Source organism: Hypanus sabinus, chromosome 1 (assembly GCF_030144855.1).
Source record: "Hypanus sabinus isolate sHypSab1 chromosome 1, sHypSab1.hap1, whole genome shotgun sequence".
Classification (NCBI taxonomy): domain Eukaryota; kingdom Metazoa; phylum Chordata; class Chondrichthyes; order Myliobatiformes; family Dasyatidae; genus Hypanus; species Hypanus sabinus.
In genome coordinates, this window is record NC_082706.1 from 183,058,981 (window position 1) to 183,079,281 (window position 20,301).

Genomic DNA, 20,301 nt, shown 5'->3' on the forward strand with positions numbered 1-20,301 from the left:
TTATTTTGTGATTGCTGTAGCTATCTAAACTGCAAAAGTTATTACTGCAATAACACATGGGAATATTATTCTCTAATTTTCATTGCAATAAACATTCCTCTGTTAAATAAAAAGCAAGGTACTAGCTATTATTGAAAGAATTTTGATAAAACTAATCTTTAAGCATATGTAACAAAATGTGCTGAAAGTTTCACTCATAATCACATGACTATCTTTTGCAACCTAGTATTCTAATTCTACTGAGGTCATTCTGTCTGCTTTTCATCAGCAACAAATGTCCTTTTCACACTTTAGGCAGACGATGTTACTTCCTTCATGCTGTTAACTTGGTACTTGAGAAGATGTGACAATTATGCAGCAAACATGACTCATCAATGTGCACATTACATGGCTAATGTTGCTTATCAAATGGTAAATACATTTTCCCGGGCATGCCACTTCTAACACTCTCCTGCTTCTTCCCACGCCCTTCAGATTATTTTTCTCACACATCTATTAAACAAATCCCAAATGCAACGTAGTGTTTCCTAATTACTGCCTTGGAGAGTTTTGACCTTGTGGGTATCTGTGAAGTAAAACTTGATATAATGCTTACATACTTGTAGCAATTTAAAGGAAATAATCTGTGCCTTTTTCTTAGTTCTCCCATTTCAGAGTTCACATCTAGCTTTGTATGTTTATTCTAGATGGAACTGTGTCAGTGACCAACAGGGAAAACAGCAAGAGTAATTAGTAACTTGTGACCGTTCTTTAGAAGAGCAGGTTTTGTGCATGAAGAAGCTTTAATATTTATGTAGGCCTAAAGTTTTAAAACTCCACAACTCTAAAAATCTATTAAAAAGAGTTAATCTGCAGTGTAAATAGTTATTATTGTTTTTGAATGTGGTTGAATAAATACAGAGCAAGTCAATATCACATCAACAATAAAGTGCAACTCTTCATGATTTTAATGCAAATCTAAATGGACAGTAACTTTTAAAGAGGGTAGAAGTAGGCTTCACAGCACTTCATGCCTGCTTCTTCTTGGCTGGTCTCTACTGTAAATATCATATTGTAGCGGTGTGCTACACGCAGCGCTAAAATTACGACACGGAGTCGGTAACTGCAGTCGAAGGAAAAAACTTTATTCGAAAACTTCAGCCTCACTTTTAAGCCTCTGTCAACCGGCCCCCCATGGCGAAGAGGCTCCAAAGCTCTGTGCTCGCAAACCCCCGTAGGCTATCTAATTGTGAGTCGGTTCGAATACGCTAGGAAATGAGCCGCCACAATATTCCCTTCATCTTCAGTTACCCATTGATAGCTTAAGCACATAAGCAATTTATCTATATCTTTGTCAGCCAATCCGGACTTCAGGGCAAGTGATCCCGGGTTTGAATTCGGCCAGCTCCTTGCATGCTTTCCATCCATGCTAGGTTGAGCATCGAGCTAGCAACTCGGTCTTGTACAAAACAAATGCTGAAGAAACAGCAAGGTTGCTGCCTGATGCACCATGAGGCACAGACAGGAACCAACAACTATCTATATGTTTCTTTAAGTCTATGCAGTAAATTGGCTTTCGCCATCTTCTATGGTTGATATTTTCATAACTTTCATAAATTTCTTCTGAGTGAAGAAATTTGTCCTTGACTCAGTCAGGCTTACAAACACCTGTGAGATCTCTTCTTCTCTGCATATGGTCTATCTTTGGCAAGCTGCTAATGAGACAGCCTCTCAGTTTTGGAATCTCAAATTAATATAGGCCTAGTTGACCCAAACTCTTCCCATCCTCAACAGTTCCTGCTATTCTAGTCTGAAGCTGGATATTCACCATAGACAAACTCTCAAAATCTTCTATAGATGTACTGTGAAGAGCATTCTAACAGGCTACATCACTGTCTGGTATAGGGGAGCTACTGCACAGGACCAAAAATAAGCTGCAGAGGGTCAAAAATTTAGTTGGCTCCATTTGGGTACTAGCCTACAAAGTATCCAAGATATCTTCAAGGAGCGGTGTATCAGAAAGGCAGCGTCCATTATTAAGGACTCCCCAGCACCCAGGGCATGCCCTTTTATTACTGTTACCATCAGGTAGGAGGTACAGAAGCCTGAAGGCACACACTTAGCAATTCAGGTACAGCTTCTTCCCCTCTGCCATCTGATTCCTAAATGGACACTGAACCCATGAACACTACCTCACTTTTTTTTACTACCCCACTTTTATTTCTGTTTTTGCATGACTTTTAATCTATTCAACATGTGTATACAGTAATTGATTTATTTATTATTATTGTTTCTTTTTCTATATTATGTATTCATTGAACTGTTGCTGCTAGATTAACAAATTTCACGACACATGCCAGTGATAATAAATCTGATTCTGATTCTGAAAAATTCCTCCTTGGGCAAAGAAACCAAAACTCATGGTTCTTTACTTCAACAAATGATGTCCTTATTTATATCTTGAGCAGAGAAAACAATCATCAGCCTTAAATGAAAGAAAATGTTCTTCATTGGACTATTGCAGTGCCTCTGGCTTATACATCGTCCTTTGAAGACTTACTATATTTCAGGATTTGTTCGCAAAGCAGACACCCTAAAAAAGTCATCTGAAAAAGACAAACATATTCCGGATTCCATGAACAATCTCCATCCCTTTTATCAGCATGGTGGTGTCTGAAAAGAAGATGCTGTCCAAGTTGCATGCCATCTTAGACAATGACTCCCATCCACTCCATAATGTACTGGTTAGGCATAGGAGTACATTCAGCCAGAGACTCATTCTACCAAGATGTAACACTGAGCGTCACAGGAAGTCATTCCTGCCTGTGGCCATCAAACTTTACAATTCCTCCCTCGGAGTGTCAAACACCCTGTGCCAATAGGCTGGTCCTGGACTTATTTCCACTTGGCATGATTAACTTATTATTTAATTAAGTATGGTTTATATTACTATATTTCTTCACTATTCTTGATTGGTGCGGCTGTAACAAAACCCAGTTTCCTCGGGATCAATAAAGTCTGTCTGTCTGTCAGTCTATAAACAATGGTTTCTACTCAATCTTAGCACATCATAGTACCAGTTACCAAACCACTTGTCATTTTAGTCTTTCTGAAGTTACAAGGCACTTCAGAGCAAAATACCAAAAAAAATCATGGAATTATGGCTTATAATACAAACAAAAAAATTCTGTTTTCTGCTCCCTCTGGTCTGCATGCCACAGATACAGAATTTAAACCATCAAAACTGTAAAGCTTGTCATCAAGACCCCAACTATGGTGCAGAGTTTTATAATGGATACTTTCATTAAGAGATCTGATCCATCCTTAAGTGGACCTTCTGAAAGTTGGGTCAGATCAGTATCAACCAATAAGACTCTTTCTTAAGCAGATCTTTTGGCAACCACACGGAATAAACAGCTGCTGGTATTCTATTGCAGGAGTGAAAACAGCCGAGCTGTTTTCTTCCAGAGTCTGCCAACTTTCTGGAACAGGAAGTTCTTTCACGCCTTCCCTCTTATATTCAAGATCACACACAAACTTTGATTGAAACGAACCAGATTTGTTTAAATAGCCAAATGTGCCTTTGCTAGTCAAGGGGTAGGGGAGGGGTGAGAGAGAAGAGTCAGATTGCAATTTTACTGAATGTCAGTGTGAATAGATGCTTTTGCATTCTGTATAAATGGAGTGCCATGCCCAGTTTAGTATCTCTTTGTACTAAGAGATGAAAGTCTGACGTCATTACAAAAAACGAATGTAAAACTAAATGTAGTTTAATCATTTTTTGAAATGATCCAGGATAAGAAACTAATGCAGGAGCAGGCAAGATAGTTCCTGAAGGTTGCTCAATACGACAATGGCTCATGCTGTATTTCAAGATCAATTTGTTGCCAGTTCCTTTTACTGATTCCCTCTAATGACTAAACCAACCCTTGAACCTGCCTTGAATATACTTGCAATTGCTTAACATCCACACTCCTCTGTAGAAAATTTCAAAAGCTTAAATCCACAGCAGAGAAAAAAAATCTCATTTTAGTCTTAAATGGCTGACCCCATTTCTGGGAACAATGACTCCTAGTTCAGATTCCGATTTGTTTAATCACACATACAAAAGATCATACACTGAAATGCATCATCTGTGTCAAGAATCAACACACTTAAGGATGTGTTGGGGGCCTGCAAGTGTTGCCACACATTCCAGCGCCAGCAAGAAATACCCACTATGTTCAGCAGAATAGCACAAGTAACAGCAACAACAACAGCATAACAAGCCCCTTTCCCACCCTCCCTCACACACAGACAGGCTTCCAACCCCAGAACCGACCATCTCCTGGTCTCCAGTGCTTAGCCCCGGATTCTCAGACTCACAGACAATGGGCCTCCAATCTCCATTTCCTAGGCTTGGACTCGCAGATATCTGGCCTCTAAACTCTGGACAAGTTGACCCACAGGCTTCGACTTTCGGGCTTCTACCTCCAGACTCACCAATCACAGGTTTGACATTCAGGACTCAACCCTGGTGATATGACCCTCGTGACTCACGTCCATACAGACCTCCAACCCCAGAACTTGCCGACTTGAGGATTGTTGGTCTCCTCAGCTCCTGCAGAGCCAGTCTCTGGGATCACTGACCTTCAGCCACGTGGGGCTCTCACCCGGACTCCAAACACTGGCTCCTGCCCTGATATTCATTTACCGTTCTTCCGCTCACTCATCCCTGTCCCTCAACCCAAACCTGACATCTAACTCCCATACTCTGCCCAAAATCATCCTATGAACCTCAACAAAAACAATTAACCTCAACCTTGACAAACATTGCAGCTCACCATCATCTTGATGGGACTGAGAGAACGTCGCCTCCCGCCATTGTGCATGCCTCTGAAAATGTTGAACATTACAATGAGATTGGCCCTCATTCCTCCAAATCCAAGTGAGTGGAGTCCTCTGCATGAATGCCTACAATCCAAAAGCAAAGCGTCATACATTTGTGTTGTAATAAGAACCACAACCTTAAATAAAACCCATCTGTGTTTCAAAATGAAGAAGTTCAGATGCCTCATTGTATTCTGTGGTCTTCCTCCTATTGTGGTCAGACATGGCACAAAGCTACTTATTTCATAAGGATTAAGTAAAAGGTACTTTGATGTTTAGAACTGGATTGAAATTCCTGAACTGTTCTGAGAGAGTTAACCTTTTCAATTTCACATGAAGAGATCTCCAACAATTACACTTGTCCTGGCATGTGACAAAATTTACTTTCACCTAAGACCTCTTGTTAGCACCTAGTTATTGTGAGCACAGGCAGCCTTGAGCTGTTGATGAGATATTGATGAGGCAGTTACAAGAAAAGAAATACAAGTCGTGCTTTTCCATCTAAAGCTTTGAAATCAGCGTGTAAAAGCAAAAGTGTCAGCTTTCGGAGCCAGAGTACACTGAAAAGGACAAATACTCTGGAAAACAATAAGATTTAAGATTCAAAATTACTTATTGTCTTCCTTCAGTACACAAGTGTTACGGAGAACGAAATAATTGTCACTTCAGATCCGATGCAGCAAACAAAAACACAGTAAGCCGAAAGAACACAATAAATATATAAGATTAGCTCACACTGTATCCAAAGAAATATTTCCCGTACAAAAAGAGATGCTACGTACAGGATTATCTGCACATACCGTGACTTCGACAGAAAATGATAAAGTACTGGTGATGGGATGACTTAAGTAGGTGCAGGTGATGATCAGCCCAGTGGCTTGGGCAAAGCAATTGTTTTTGAGTCTGGTGGTCCTAGCGTGGATGCTCTGTAGCCTCTTTCCTGATGGGAGTGGGATAAACAATCTGTAAGCAAGGTGGGCGGGATCCAGCACCTTTCTGTGTACATGTCCTCGATGATAAGTAGGCTGGTGCTGGTGATGCACTGGGCAGTTTGACCTACCTCCTGTACAGCCAACCAGTCTGGACAAAGAACTCTCAGAATCTGATAACCTGCTTGTGGTGAACCACATATACCTGTCTGGACACGCCCCCTGCTGACTGCTCCTGTGACTCCTCCCACAGACCTCTGTATAAAGGCGATTGAGGCCTGAGCCCGGCCCTCAGTCTCCAGGGTGTAGTATGATGGTCACTCACTGCTTGTTCCTTCTTTCAGTCAATAAAAGCCGATATCTCACCTTTACATCTCAGAGTGAGTTATTGATGATGCATCACTGCTACTGGATCATAAATGTCAGTGGTAGAGAAGGAGATCATCTGGTGTGAAGTGTCTATGCTGACCAACAAAAATACATTAAGATTAATCCCACTTCCCTGTTCTCAATCTACAGGCCACACCACATCAAGTTGGCTCTGCTGGATGGTGGTTTTCGGTCTCTACCCTTCCTCAGATCACCCTCTCTCGACAGCCCTAGCACGTCAGATATAAAAGATTTTCTGCAGTCTTCTCTGATCTAATAAACAAGCACTGGTTAAAGGGAAGTAAGGGTTTCCCTCATTCATCCTGCAAGTTCAAAGCAACGCGCAGCACTGGAGCAAGAACAAGTGAAGAAATTGTTGGCACAATGATCCAGCCTTCCTTGATGATCCAGGTCTTGGTTGCTTTATTTATTTATTTTTATTTCGCGATACAGCACAGTGATAGACCCTTCTGGCACAATGATTCCACGCCACCCAACTACACCCACGACAAATTAACCTGACTAACACACACGTCTTTGGAACATGGGAGAAAGTGAAGAATCTGGGGGAAACCTATGTGGTCATGGGAAAATGTACAAAGTCCTTGCAGACAGTGGCAGAATTGAGCCTGGTGCTGTAATAACATTATGCTAACTGCCACACTACTGTGCTGCTGCTGTGGATAGGATTACAGCTTGGAATCATCATGAAGCAAACACAATATGAAGCTGAATTTCCATGGAATGCCGCATTGAGGATATGCCATAATGCCCAGACTGGTGGAGTCAGAAGCTTTGGCGAGGTTGAAATCATCCATCAATAGTCATTAATAGTGTGTCCCTGCTTTTCCCCTGATAGAGCTGTGCAATAAAAATTACATCCACTGAGCCTCAAGGTGGGTCCATGCTGTGATTCCAGAAACCACTCTGCGGCCACGGGGAAAGGAGGACAGCAGGACAATGATAACTTTACTCTGGCAGGCAGTGGTGACCTAAACTGGATCCATTCCCCCCCCACCCCCGGCCTAAAGACGAGTATGATTACAATACGCCTAAATCACAAGACCATAAAATCATAGGACACAGGAGCAGAATTAGGCCATTCAGCCCATCGAATCTGCTCCACCATTCAATCATGGCTGATCCTTTTTCTCCCCCTCCTCATCCCCAATCCACAGCCTTCTCTCCATAACCTTTGATGGCATATTCAATCAAGAACCTATCAAGTTCTGCCTTAAATACACCCAAATGACCTCAACTCCACAGCCGGCTGTGGTAAAGAAATTCCACAAATTCACCACTGCCTGGCTAAAGAAATTTCTCTGCATCTCTATTTTAAATGGACACCCCTCTATCGCGAGGTTGTGCCCTCTTGTCCCAGACTCTTCCACCAAGGGAAACATCCTTTCCTCATCTTTTCTCTCTAGGTTTTTCAATAAGATCCCCCGCCTTCATCCTTCTAAATTCCGTTGAGTACAGACCCAGAGCTATCAAACATTCCTCATATGATAACCCTTTCATTCACGGAATCATCCTTGTGAACGTCCTCTGAACTTAGCACATCTTTTCTTAGATGAGGGGCCTAAAACTGTTCACAATACTCAAGGTGAGGCTTCACCATGCCTTATAAAGCCTCAGCATCGCATCCCTGCTCTTGTATTCTAGACCTATTGAAATAAATGCTTACACTGCATTTTCCTTCTTCACCATCGACTCCACCTGCAGTTTCATCTTTAGGTTGTTCTGCACAAGGACTCCCAAGTTCATTGCATCTCTGGTTTTTGGATTTTCTCCCCAGTTAGAAAAATTGTCTGCTCATTTATTTCTACTACCAAAATGCATGGCCATGCATTTTCCAACATTGTATTTCATTTACCACTCTCCCGCCCATTCTCCTAATCTGTCTAAGTCCTTCTGCAGCTTACCCATTTCCTCTACGCTATCTGCCCCTCCACCCATCTTCATATCATCTGCATAACTGGCAACAAAGCCATCTATTCTGTCATCTAAATCATTTATATACAGCATAAAGAAGTATCCCAACAGCAACCCCCGAGGAATACCACTAGTCACTGGCAGCCAACTAGAAAAGGATAGCTTTATTCCCACTCACTGCCTCCTACCAATCAGCCAATACTCTAACCTTGCCAGTAACTTTTCTGTATTATCAGGGCTCTTAACTTGTTAAGCAGCCTTATGTGTGGCACCTTGTCAAAGACCTTCTGAAAATCCAAAAATACAACATCCAGTTACAGAATCTGGGCTTCTGTACCTCCCTCTGCAACTGGATCCTCAGCTTCCTAACCGGAAGACCACAATCTGTGCAGATTGGTGATAATATCTCCTCCTCGCTGACGATCAACACTGGTGCACCTCAGTGGTGTGTGATTAGCCCACTGCTCTGTTCTCTATATACACATGACTGTGTGGCTGGGCTTAGCTCAAATACCATCGATAAATTTGCTGATGATACAACCATTGTTGGTAGAATCTCAGATGGAGATGAGAGGGTGTACAGGAGCATGATATACCAGCTAGTGGAATGGTGTATTAGCAACAACCTTGCACTCAACGTCAGTAAGATAAAAGAGCTGATTGTGGACTTCAAGAAAAATAAGATGAAGGAACACATACCAATCCTTTTAGAAGGATCTGAAGTGGAGACAGTGAACAGTTTCAAGTTCCTGAGTGTCAAGATTTCTGATGACCTAACTTAGTCCTAACATATTGATGCAGATACAAAGAAGGCAAGACAGTGACTATACTTCATTAGAGGCTTGAAGAGATTTGGTATATCAACAAAAACTTCTACAGATGTATTGTGGACAGCATTCTGACAGGCTGCATCACTCTTGTATGGAGGGGCTACTGCATAGGACTGAAAGAAGTTGCAGAAGGTTGTAAATTTAGTCGACTCCATCTTGGGTACTAGCCTACAAAGTATTCAGGACATCTTCAAGGAGCGGTGTCTCAGAAAGGTTGTATCCATTATTAAGGACCTCCAGCACCCAGGGCATGTCCTTCTTTCACTGTTACGATCAAGTAGGAGGTACAGACACCTGAAGGCACACACTCAGCAATTCAGGAACAGCTTCTTCCCCTCTGTTATCTGATTCCTAAATGGACATTGAACCCATGAACACCACCTCACTTTTAAAATATATATTATTTCTGTTTTTGCATGATTTTTAATCTATTCAATATACATAACTAGTAATTTACTATTTTTTCTTCTTCTATATTATGTATTGCATTGATCTGCTGCTGCAAAGTTAACAAATTTCACAACACATGCCAGTGATAATAAACCTGATTCTGATTTCAAGTACTCCATAACTTCATCCTTAACAATTGACTTCTTCCCAGCCACTGAGTCAGGCTAACTGATCTATAATTTCCTTTCTGCTGCCTTTCCCTTTCTTAAAGAGAGGAGTGACATTAAATCCATGCCAAATAAATTCCATTAGTAATACATGAAAATGGTTCCATAAATCTTGTGATCCTATTTGTAAAGAATGACAACCTAATGTGTATTTAACTGGAAATTTAGAAAATTGTATACATTTTTTGGTAACTATAGCATATGTACCACTTAATTTTATTTCCTCAATTGAATGGATTACACAAGAGGTTCCAGAAAAAAAACTGAAAGAAGGATGCAAAAATGAAATTATTGGGAAGGAACGGCCAGTGGGAATTCCCCAAAAACTGCATATTCATTTTGGTGTCTGCAGGAACAATACTTCCCAGAACTCAGAAAGCTAAATACTCCTCCATGGAGTACAAAGTACACTTTACTTTTTCATTAAAAAAGGCACATAAAATTACACTTGATACTGCAGTATAATAAAAATCAATAATGTATTTTGTTTTAGCTGTTACTTTCTTCTTTCCACTCCTAAAATGGGGGGGGTGGTGGCAAAGGGGGGGCAAGGGTGAGGGGGAGGGGAGGAAGAGGGGGGAGGGAGAGGGGGGAGAGAGAGGGGGGGAGAGAGGGGGGGAGAGAGGGGGGGAGAGAGGGGGGGAGAGAGGGGGGGAGAGAGGGGGGGAGAGAGAGGGGGGGAGCGAGGGGGGGGAGAGAGGGGGGGAGAGAGGGGGGGGAGAGAGAGGGGGGGAGAGGGAGGGGGGGAGAGGGAGGGGGAGAGAGGGAGGGGGAGGGGGAGGGGGAGGGGGAGGGGGAGGGGGAGGGGGAGGGGGAGGGGGAGGGGGAGGGGGAGGGGGAGGGGGAGGGGGAGAGAGGGAGAGGGAGAGGGAGAGGGAGAGGGAGAGGGAGAGGGAGAGGGAGAGGGAGAGGGAGAGGGAGAGGGAGAGGGAGAGGGAGAGGGAGAGGGAGAGGGAGAGGGAGAGGGAGAGGGAGAGGGAGAGGGAGAGGGAGAGGGAGAGGGAGAGGGAGAGAGAGAGGGAGAGGGAGAGGGAGAGAGAGAGAGAGAGAGAGGGGGAGAGAGAGAGAGAGAGAGGGAGAGAGAGAGAGAGAGATTGAAAACCTTCCCCAAACATACAATGATATAGAAACTAGGGTGGAGTGGTTACTCTTCTGGTTTTTGATTACATCTCTAGTGGAGGTATGCAGTCTCTTTTGGTGCTTTTACAATACATTGCTGGGTCTAAGACAGGCATGGGCAAACTACAGCCCGGGGACCATATGCGGCCCGTTAAGCTTTTTAATCCGGCCCGCAGAACTCGATGAAATTATATTAATAAACCTTGTTAACGCTTTTTTCCCCGCAATTCTGGCGTTTTCCCAATAGATGACGCACTCTATATACATTGACCTTTGTTGAGGTGCAGCGTATTACTCCACATTTGCGCTTTACTCTTTGTTCGGCTCGACCTATTTGTGTGAACAGGCGTTCAGCGTCATGAACATCAACAAAGCCAGCCACAGATCCAGGTTAACTGACCAACACCTCAGATCCATCCTGAGAATCGCCACAACAAAACTAAATCCAGACTTTGATGCGCTGGCTAAAAAGGGAGACCAACAACACTGTTCCCACTGAAATTAAAAATAAGTTTCTTCATTGTGTTATGTAAAAAATGCATTTGAAAATATTTTTTTCAATAAGCCTTACATGTTACATGTCATTTCTGTTAAGTGATGGACATGAGTAGTGCGCAGGTGCACGTACGTTCTCAAAATAAAAAATGCGCTCCAGATCAAATAACGCGCTCCGCATACTGGCGCGCTGTCACTGTTCTGTCCTTGTGCTGGTCGTTGTTGAGTTTTGGCACAGGGGACAATTGAATAAGAAGGAGCAGGACAAGTAGACCTGCATCTCCTACCATTTTTGAAATAAAGACAGTCAGGAGGAGAGTGATGATGATAATATCTTGAAGGATAACAGAATTTTCAGTGCTTTAAAATAATAACTGTTACTATTAAAAAAAGCTGTATTTTATTCATTTAATTTTCAGTGTTTTAAAAGTCATTTCAATAAATAGCTAAATACCATGGGACTTCAAAGACAGATATTTTGTTGTAATGCATTTGTTCATTTTCAATTGAAATTAAAGCACATGTTTTCTACATATCCCATAATATTTTATTTTCTCTTATGGGGTGTATTACCAAAACACTCCGTCCATCTGCTCCTGGTCTGGCCCCCCTGTCAAATTTTAGAACCCTTTGTGGCCCTCAAGTCAAAAAGTTTGCCCACCTCTGGTCTAAGACAACAGATCCGTCTGCCTCCATGTTCCTTTAGGAAGAAATGAGAACAGGAGCTCCTTCAAAAGCCCAATAAAATGGTCCTTCACGTCACTAAGACAAGGTAGTTAATACTTTTCACAACAACCAATAACAAAAGAAACACACATTTGGTGTCACCTATAGTTTTTAAATTCGGGAGTACTGTACTTTGAAGAGCCAGCTGAGACAGAAAACTGCAGTAACTAACCTTTTAATAAATTATTTGGAATCAAAACATATTGTTCTAAATTCACAGACACAAGTGTGAACAGGATGTATTGTTCAGCTCTTCAGAGCAGTGAGAAAGACATTAAAGTGCAAGGTCGAATAACTAGTGCAGTAATTAAGTGTTCAAGTGTGAGAGATTTTCAATAATATTTAATATCACTGCATTCAACTGCTCTCTGTTTACCAACTTCGGAGAGTGACCCATTCTGCAGCAAGGTCTTGAGTCACTGCTGGGTTTGTGCATCCAACATCCAACTGGGGTGAAGATTTCATGCTAAACTAACTTTAACATCTTGGATTAAGAAGGGTGGATGAAATGTTCAAGACAGTAATGAAATGCCCTCACTGAAAGGATTTATAAACACTGAGTCAAGACAGAAACAATCTGATTTTTTTTAGTGCACCTTGCACACTTTTGAATGACAAGACTGATTTAGGCAAAATACAGAGCAAATGGGAGTGAATATAATGGAATTATACCTCAGGAGGAGAGGCAGACAGAATGGTTGTGTGAGAAACTTATAAATTTATTCAAACAGTACAGTTCATTGTTACACAGGTGAGTTGCGAATATTAAATTCTACTGGAATGGAAGTTTTTCCCTAGGCAAATATGAGATAATCTAGTATTTGCAACTTTTGTACATTCCAAGTAAAATATATTAAACAATTGATACCCAGCAACAACTACAAAATAGCAATCTTATCAATCAAGCTGACATCATAAAAGCCACAGCAAGGTTAAATTTCTGTTGCCTTGAAGTCATTCCAAGGTATTTGTTTAACAAAAAGAATAACAGATTAAATTGGAGCAACGCACAAAATACTTAGCAGTGCCACGGGAGAGAGTAGAGGATAAAGGCATCATGGAGAGCAATCCCTGCAGAAAGCAAAGAGCAATGGGGGAGAGAGACATATAAAGGTGAGCTTGGTGGTAGGGTTCTCTGATTCCTTTCCCTATTTGTCCCTCTCCACTAATCTCCCTCCTTGTTTTTATCCCTGCATGAGGAAAAAGTGCTACTCCTGCCCATTCACCTTCATTCAGGGCACCAAACAGTCCTTCCAGATCAACGCTTCACCTGCAAATCTGCTGGGGTTGTTTAATGCATTCAAATTCTGACATGTTAGTTCATGGCCTTCTCTACTGCCATAGTAAGGACCCTGTCAGGTTGGAGGAGCAACACTCAGAGTGTCTGGGTAGCCTCCAACCTCATAGTATGATCATCGGTTTCTCCAACTGCCAGTAATTTTTCTCTCCCCCTTCCCTATTGTTCAATTCCCCCCACTGGCCTCCATCTTACCTCTCTCCCCTTATCACCTGCCTATCACCTCCCCTGGTGCCTCTCCTCCTTCCCTTTCTCCCATGGTCCACTCTCCTATCAGATATCCTCTTCTCCTTTACCTTTTCCACCTATGACCTCCCATCTTCTTACTTCAACCCCCCCTCTCCCACCCCCTTCTAGTCTGCAATCCTTCCCCTCCCGCCCAATCTTCTTATTCTAGCTACTTCCCTTTCCAGTCCTGATGAAGGGTCTCAGCCTGAAAGATTGAATATTTACTCCCTCTCCCTCTGCCTGACCTGCTGAGTTCCTCCTGCATGTTGCACACGTTGCTCGGAATTTCCAGCATCTGCAGAATCTCTTCAGTTTACACTTAAAATTGGTTTCGTGATTTTGACACTCATTGCCCTTTTTTTCTGAATATTTGATGAGGTATCTGAGATCTGTGTTCTACATACATCATAATTATACATTCATCCCTTGCGACTGAAGGAGACTTGAAATTCTTTCCATAGTTTCATTCTGAGACCAGAGTGGATGGGAGAGCAAAAATAAAACATTTGCTGAAGTATGCTGTGGTATTGATGGCATCTTCACCAACTTAAAATCATGTTAATTTTAGTACACTTAATAACCATAGTTTCACGATGGCCCAATTTCCTTGTGGTGCTAGAAAATGTGAATATTAGCTATGTCAACACAAGAGACTGCAGATGCTGGAAATCCAGATCAACATGCAAAAAATACTAGAGGAACTCAGGTCAGAGAGCATAATTAAGATCAAGTTTAAAAGTGACAATCAGAAGATTAGAAGCAGGATAATTTTACCATTAAATGGTACACCACGGGAAGTTGTTCAGTCCTTTTTGCCCGTGTTAGCTTTTTTCTCATAACCCTGTAAAGGTTTTAGCCCTTCATTACTTTTGTTTTTACTTCTTTTTTACTTCTGCCCTACACCCTTCCAGATGACATCTAACTGCGTCATTCTATTCTTCCAGTAAATTAGCTAAGGGGTCCATATCTGTTTAAACAGACTTCTCACATTTTTCTTTCCCCTTTAAAGGCTTGTACATATATTATCATTAAGTCCATTTTGAAACTCACTTCAAAACTGTACAATTTAATTCATCCTACTTCTTGTCAGTCTTTCAATTAAAATTAATTGCTTCATGTTCCCAAGTTATGTTTAATTTGCCATACCATCTGCCCATTTTGCCAGTCTGTCCTCATTCCTAAAGTTTACCATTTATCCTCCTTGTTGCTTGACCAGTTCCCAAACTCGGATTATCTGCAAATCTAAAACATGTCAAAAGAACAGTGGTCCCTGGGGAACCATTTAGATTCAATCCGAAAAACACCATTTATTGCTCTCTGCTTTGTTTCTTTGCCAATTCTGTATTCATGCTGCCACTGTCGTTTTTATCCCTAGGAGGTTAATTTGTCTAACAAAGGCCTTCTAAAAGTTCAAATACACAATCCTCAATCTTCTCTGCAACTTCATTAAAGGACTGAAACAGGTCAGTCAAATGCAATTTTCCTTTAACAAAGCTATAGTGACTATCATTAGCCATTATTTTACAGCATTCATTTGTTCAGGATTATTATTTCAAAATATTTTCCTACCATAGAAACATAGAAAATAGGTGCAGGAGTAGGCCATTCGGCCCTTCGAGCCTGCACCGCCATTCAGTATGATCATGGCTGATCGTCCAACTCAGAACCCTGTACCTGCTTTCTCTCCATACCCCCAATCCCTTTAGCCACAAAGGCCATATCTAACTTCCTCTTAAATATAGCCAATGAACCGGCCTCAACTGTTTACTGTGGCAGGGAATTCCACAGATTCACCACTCCCTGTGTGAAGAAGTTTTTCCTCATCTCGGTCCTAAAAGGCTTCCCCTTTATCCTTAAACTGTGACCCCTCGTTCTGGACTTACCCAACATCGGAAACAATCTTCCTGCATCTAGCCTGTCCAATCCCTTTAGAATTTTATACGTTTCAATAAGATCCCCCCTCAATCTTCTAAATTCCAGTGAATATAAGCCCAGTCGATCCAGTCTTGCTTCATATGAAAGGCCTGTCATCCCAGGAATCAATCTGGTGAACCTTCTCTGTACTCCCTCTATGGCAAGAATGTCTTTCCTCAGATTAGGGGACCAAAACTACACACAATATTCTAGGTGCAGTCTCACCAAGGCCTTGTACAACTGCAGTAGAACCTCCCTGCTCCTGTACTCAAATCCTTTTGCTATGAATGCCAACATACCATTTGCCTTTTTCACCGCCTGCTGTACCTGCATGCCCACCTTCAATGACTGGTGTACAAAGACACACAGGTCTCGCTGCATCTCCCCTTTTCCTAATCGGCCACCGTTCAGATAATAATCGGTTTTCCTGTTCTTGCAACCAAAGTGGATAACCTCACATTTATCCACATCAAATTGCACCTGCCATGAATCTGCCCACTCACCTAACCTATCCAAGTCCCCTGCATCCTCCTCACAGCTAACATCGGCGCCCAGCTTTGTGTCATCCGCAAACTTGGAGATGCTGCATTTAATTCCCTCGTCTAAATCATTAATATATATTGTGAATAGCTGGGGTCCCAGCACTGTGCCTTGAGGTACCCCACTAGTCACTACCTGCCATTCTGAAAAGGTCCCGTTTACTCCCACTCTTTGCTTCCTGTCTGCCAACCAATTCTCTATCCACATCAATACCATACCCCCAAAACCGTGTGCTTTAAGTTTGCACACTAATCTCCTGTGTGGGACCTTGTCAAAAGCCTTTTGAAAATCTAAATATACCCTATCCATTGGCTCTCCCCTATCCACTCTACTAGTTACATCTTCAAAAAAATTCTGTAAGATTCGTCAGACATGATTTTCCTTTCACAAATCCATGCTGACTTTGTCCGATGATTTCACCTCTTTCCAGATGTGCTGTTATCACATTTTTGATAACCAACTCTAGCATTTTCCCCACCATCGATGTCAGACTAACCGGTCTATAATTCCCCTCTTTCTCTCTCCTTCCTTTTTTCTTTTTTAAAAAGTGGGGTTACATTAGCCACCCTCCAATCCTCAGGAACTAATCCAGAATCTAAGGAGTTTTGAAAAATTAACACTAATGCATCCACTATTTCTTGGGCTACTTCCTTAAGCACTCTGGGATGCAGACCATCTGGCCCTGGGGGTTTATCTGACTTTAATCCCTTCAATTTACCTAACACCACTTCCCTACTAACATGTATTTCCCTCAGTTCCTCCATCTCACTAGACCCTCGGTCCCTTACTATTTCCGGAAGATCATTTATGTCCTCCTTAGTGAAGACAGGACCAAAGTAGTTATTCAATTGATCTGCCATGTCTTTGTTCCCTATGATCAATTCACCTGTATCTGACTGTAAAGGACCTACATTTGTCTTGACCAATCTTTTCATTTATCTATAAAAGCTTTTACGGTCAGTTTTTATGTTCGCTGCCAGCTTTCTCTCAATCTTTTTTCCCTTTCCTAATTAAGCCCTTTGTCCTCCTCTGCTGGTCTCTGAATTTCTCCCAGTCCTCTGGTGTGCTGCTTTTTTTTGCTAATTTATATGTTTCTTCTTTGGACTTGATACTATCCCTAATTTCCCTTGTCAGCCACGGGTGCACTACCTTCCCTGGTTTATTCTTTTGGCAAACTGCTATGAACAATTGTTGTAGTTCACTGACATTAGGCTGCCTAATTTTTAGCTATCAGATTTCTTTCTTTTCCCTTTCTCTATATAGGTATAAAATATGGAATTCTTTCACCCTCTAGCACTATCTCCATACCTAAAGGAGATAGCTCCAGTAACATCTATCAAACATCCAGCCTTCCAACAAAACCATTCAAATCCAATCTAAAGGAATTTCCTGCTTTAAATACAACCAGTTATCTAATTTTATCCCAATCAATGATGCCTCCTCCTCTATTGTTAATTGGCACCTTTCTCTTTACTGGCAAAACCAAATATAAAATACTGATTTGAGACCTTAGTCTCGTCCTCTGCCTCTACAAAAAAGATTCCTTCTTTGACCTTTAATAGCCTCATCACTACTTAATCCACAATTAGTTATTTTTATAAATTTTCTTTGATTAGGTTGGTTCTTTATAGATATAAACCTTAAATTCTCAAACATCTTGGTTATTTTAGGAGCTCTAAATTTGAATACTCTAAACTTCTTTTTCACCAAAATGCTTTTGGCTTTGTATCTCTCAAGCTCTTCCTTGAAGGCTTTTCATTGTTCCACTATGTTTTACTGACCAATTCTTGGTTCAAACTTATCTAAACTGGATTAATTATTCAGCAAATAATAATGAAACCACTCCCTCAAAGCTAGGGATCAAAAAGAGTATCAATGTTCAATGCTCAAGCACTTCTGCAACCTACATTTTGGTATTGCATACATTAGTTATTTTAAAGCACATTAATAAGTAAAAAGAAAACAAAGACTTGTGCCACTATAAATAAAAAATAAATTTGAATTGAGGGTTGGGAATAATTTAAAATGCATTTAGTCATAAAATGTTTTTTCCCCCAAGATCAAAAACTACTCACTATTTGGCTGATCTGCAAAAGTGACCTTTCGTCCATCCCAGCTCTTCTCAACTGGCTACAAAGTTAAAACAAAACATAAAAACCCAGCGCAAAATTTATCATCAGATCTAAAAGTAGAATTAAGATAAATAATGCTTTATCTCATACTTCATTATTTACTTGTATTTGTTTATCTCTTAGAATTCAATTTTAAAAAGAGAAATTAAAATTTGTGTTTACCTTTTCCTGTGGATTTTGACTTGGGATGGACGCTTTGTATCCAAGCTGCAGTAACATGGCCTCTGCAGCATTCCTCTTTGCAACTTTCTTGTTTGGACCTGTTCCTGTTGCTATCTCAATGCCTACTTTGACCTAAAGGAATAACAGAGCAGTTATATGTTTCTATTTAATTCTCATTATCTGCATTCACAAATGGTTACATTCCATTAACCATTACAAATAGATTTTCACTGAAATATTTACATTTCTGAGTATGATCCAGACAAGTACATTTTTAAAATCCAATTTAACAGCAAAATATTGAACTGCTTAATATTTCCTGTTTTAATTTCACATTTCCAGCATCTGTAGCATTAGATTTCAGAAAAAAATACAGAACTATTTACAGGTTATGGTGGAGTAATACAGTTACTGAGCAAAAAAAAATATTTAAAAGCTTTTTAAAAAGGTGCCTTTTAGTGCCCTTGTACTTAATTTTAAATAACTTCCTGAAGTCTCACAAATGGATGCAATTAGCAGAAACTCATCATGGTGATTAATTGCATCTTAGGAATTAATCTGCAGTTCCGCACAGGGGACAGGGTTGTGAGGAGGCGCCTCAGGGTGGTCAACTATAGACAAAAAATCTGTAAAATTCAATTTGTACTCAGTATTTACACACAAATAGTAGTGGTGGTCCCTGGGTGATGATCCTGCAGCTGACCCAAGGTACTGTTGAAGATGTAGTAGGCAGCAATGCCAAGCAGGAACCATCTTCCTGTAAATCTCATTGAAAATTTTGCATTGGGTGTTTCAGGAATTGTGTAAATGTTGTTGGGATCTCACAGAAATTCCAGGCTGGATCCTGGTAGTAGTAGTATTACCTTTCCAGAGAAAGATAAGTGGGAAATTCACAATGAGCAGTAAAATCTAGAGAAGCTCACATCAAGTGTAGAGATGGATGAAACAATTCAGATAAAAAAAAGAACCAGTGTATAATCTGCAGACAGATAGAATGGATTTATATTGTGCCTTTTAGAATATCCCAAGCTGCTTCAAGAGCAAAGATTGCCTCGGAAGTGTAGTCATTGCCTTTTTCCTAGTTATGCTTACAAACTCAAAGCAGTGCTACAATAAATGACCAATTATTCTTACTTATATGTTTTAGGTGAGATAAAACTTGCAAGCAGGAAGCCAGAAGAACTTGTCTCATCTGTAAATGGTCTTACAATTATTATTAAGTAACACAGCTCTGCCAGTGATGCAGCTCCAATTCTATTCTGTTTAGTGGTGCTAAACTAGATTATGTGCTGGAGCATGAATGATTCAGAGGCAAAATTGCTACATATAACAAACTGAAACTTGTGAGGACAATACCACTGAGATATTTGTGGTCACTGTAAATACAGCTGGAGCTTATATTGGGGATACTGCACAAATTACTTGTAAGATCATTAAAAATAATGCATTCTGCACATCTAGAAGCCCAAGTAATGGCCAAGATAAACACAAAATAATCTGGTAAGTGGCTTTAATTAAATTTGTTGATGGAATGACTATGGAAAGGTAAGGTATGGGTCTTTAAGTGAGAGATATAAATAAGTCTGAAATAAGCAACACATTTAAATTCAGCATTACAGTTCAGGAATACGAACTACTGGAAGATCATTCACAAGCTCCAAAAACAGTTGGGAATCGGGTTAACCCAGACTACAGCACTGCTGCTTACATCTTCAGGTGCCACCCTAGCTATTAGGACATTTGTCATCTCATTTACTGACCGGAGTTTTGTTCTCTCTTACAATTTTCACCTGGCATAAAATTCCCCCAGAAGTGACTCAAGGTCAGGTACCGGAGGACTGGAGGATAGGAGGATAGCTCATGTAGTTCCGTTGTTTAAAAAGGCTCAAAAAGTAAACCAGGTAATTATAGGCCGGTAAGTTTGACATCAGTAGTAGGTAAATTCTTGGAAGGAATACTAAGAGATAGGATCTACAAATATTTGGATAGACAGGGACTTATTAGAAACAGTCAGCATGGCTTTGTTGTGTGGTAGGTCATGTTTAACCAATCTATTAAGAGTTTTTCGAGGAAGTTACCAGGAAAGTGGATGAAGGGAAGGCAGTGGATGTTGTACACATGGACATCAGTAAGGCCTTTGACAAGGTCCCGCATGGGAGG

The 20,301-nt window shown here is 40.9% G+C and overlaps 1 protein-coding gene across 7 annotated transcripts in view; it reads right to left on the reverse strand.

The window, feature by feature from the left end:
• stau2 (staufen double-stranded RNA binding protein 2) overlaps nt 1-20,301 on the reverse strand; it is a 325,427-nt gene that overhangs the window by 126,556 nt on the left and 178,570 nt on the right. For 6 of the 7 annotated variants that reach the window (XM_059982913.1, XM_059982922.1, XM_059982879.1 and 3 more), the window contains 2 exons: nt 18,142-18,273; nt 17,923-17,977 (listed from right to left, as the gene is read on the reverse strand). In XM_059982913.1, coding sequence (XP_059838896.1) covers nt 17,923-17,977; nt 18,142-18,273 — 187 coding nt within the window. Of the gene's footprint in view, nt 1-4,802; nt 4,933-17,922; nt 17,978-18,141; nt 18,274-20,301 lie in introns of all 7 variants that reach the window. The other variant, XR_009514472.1, reaches the window with a different exon arrangement.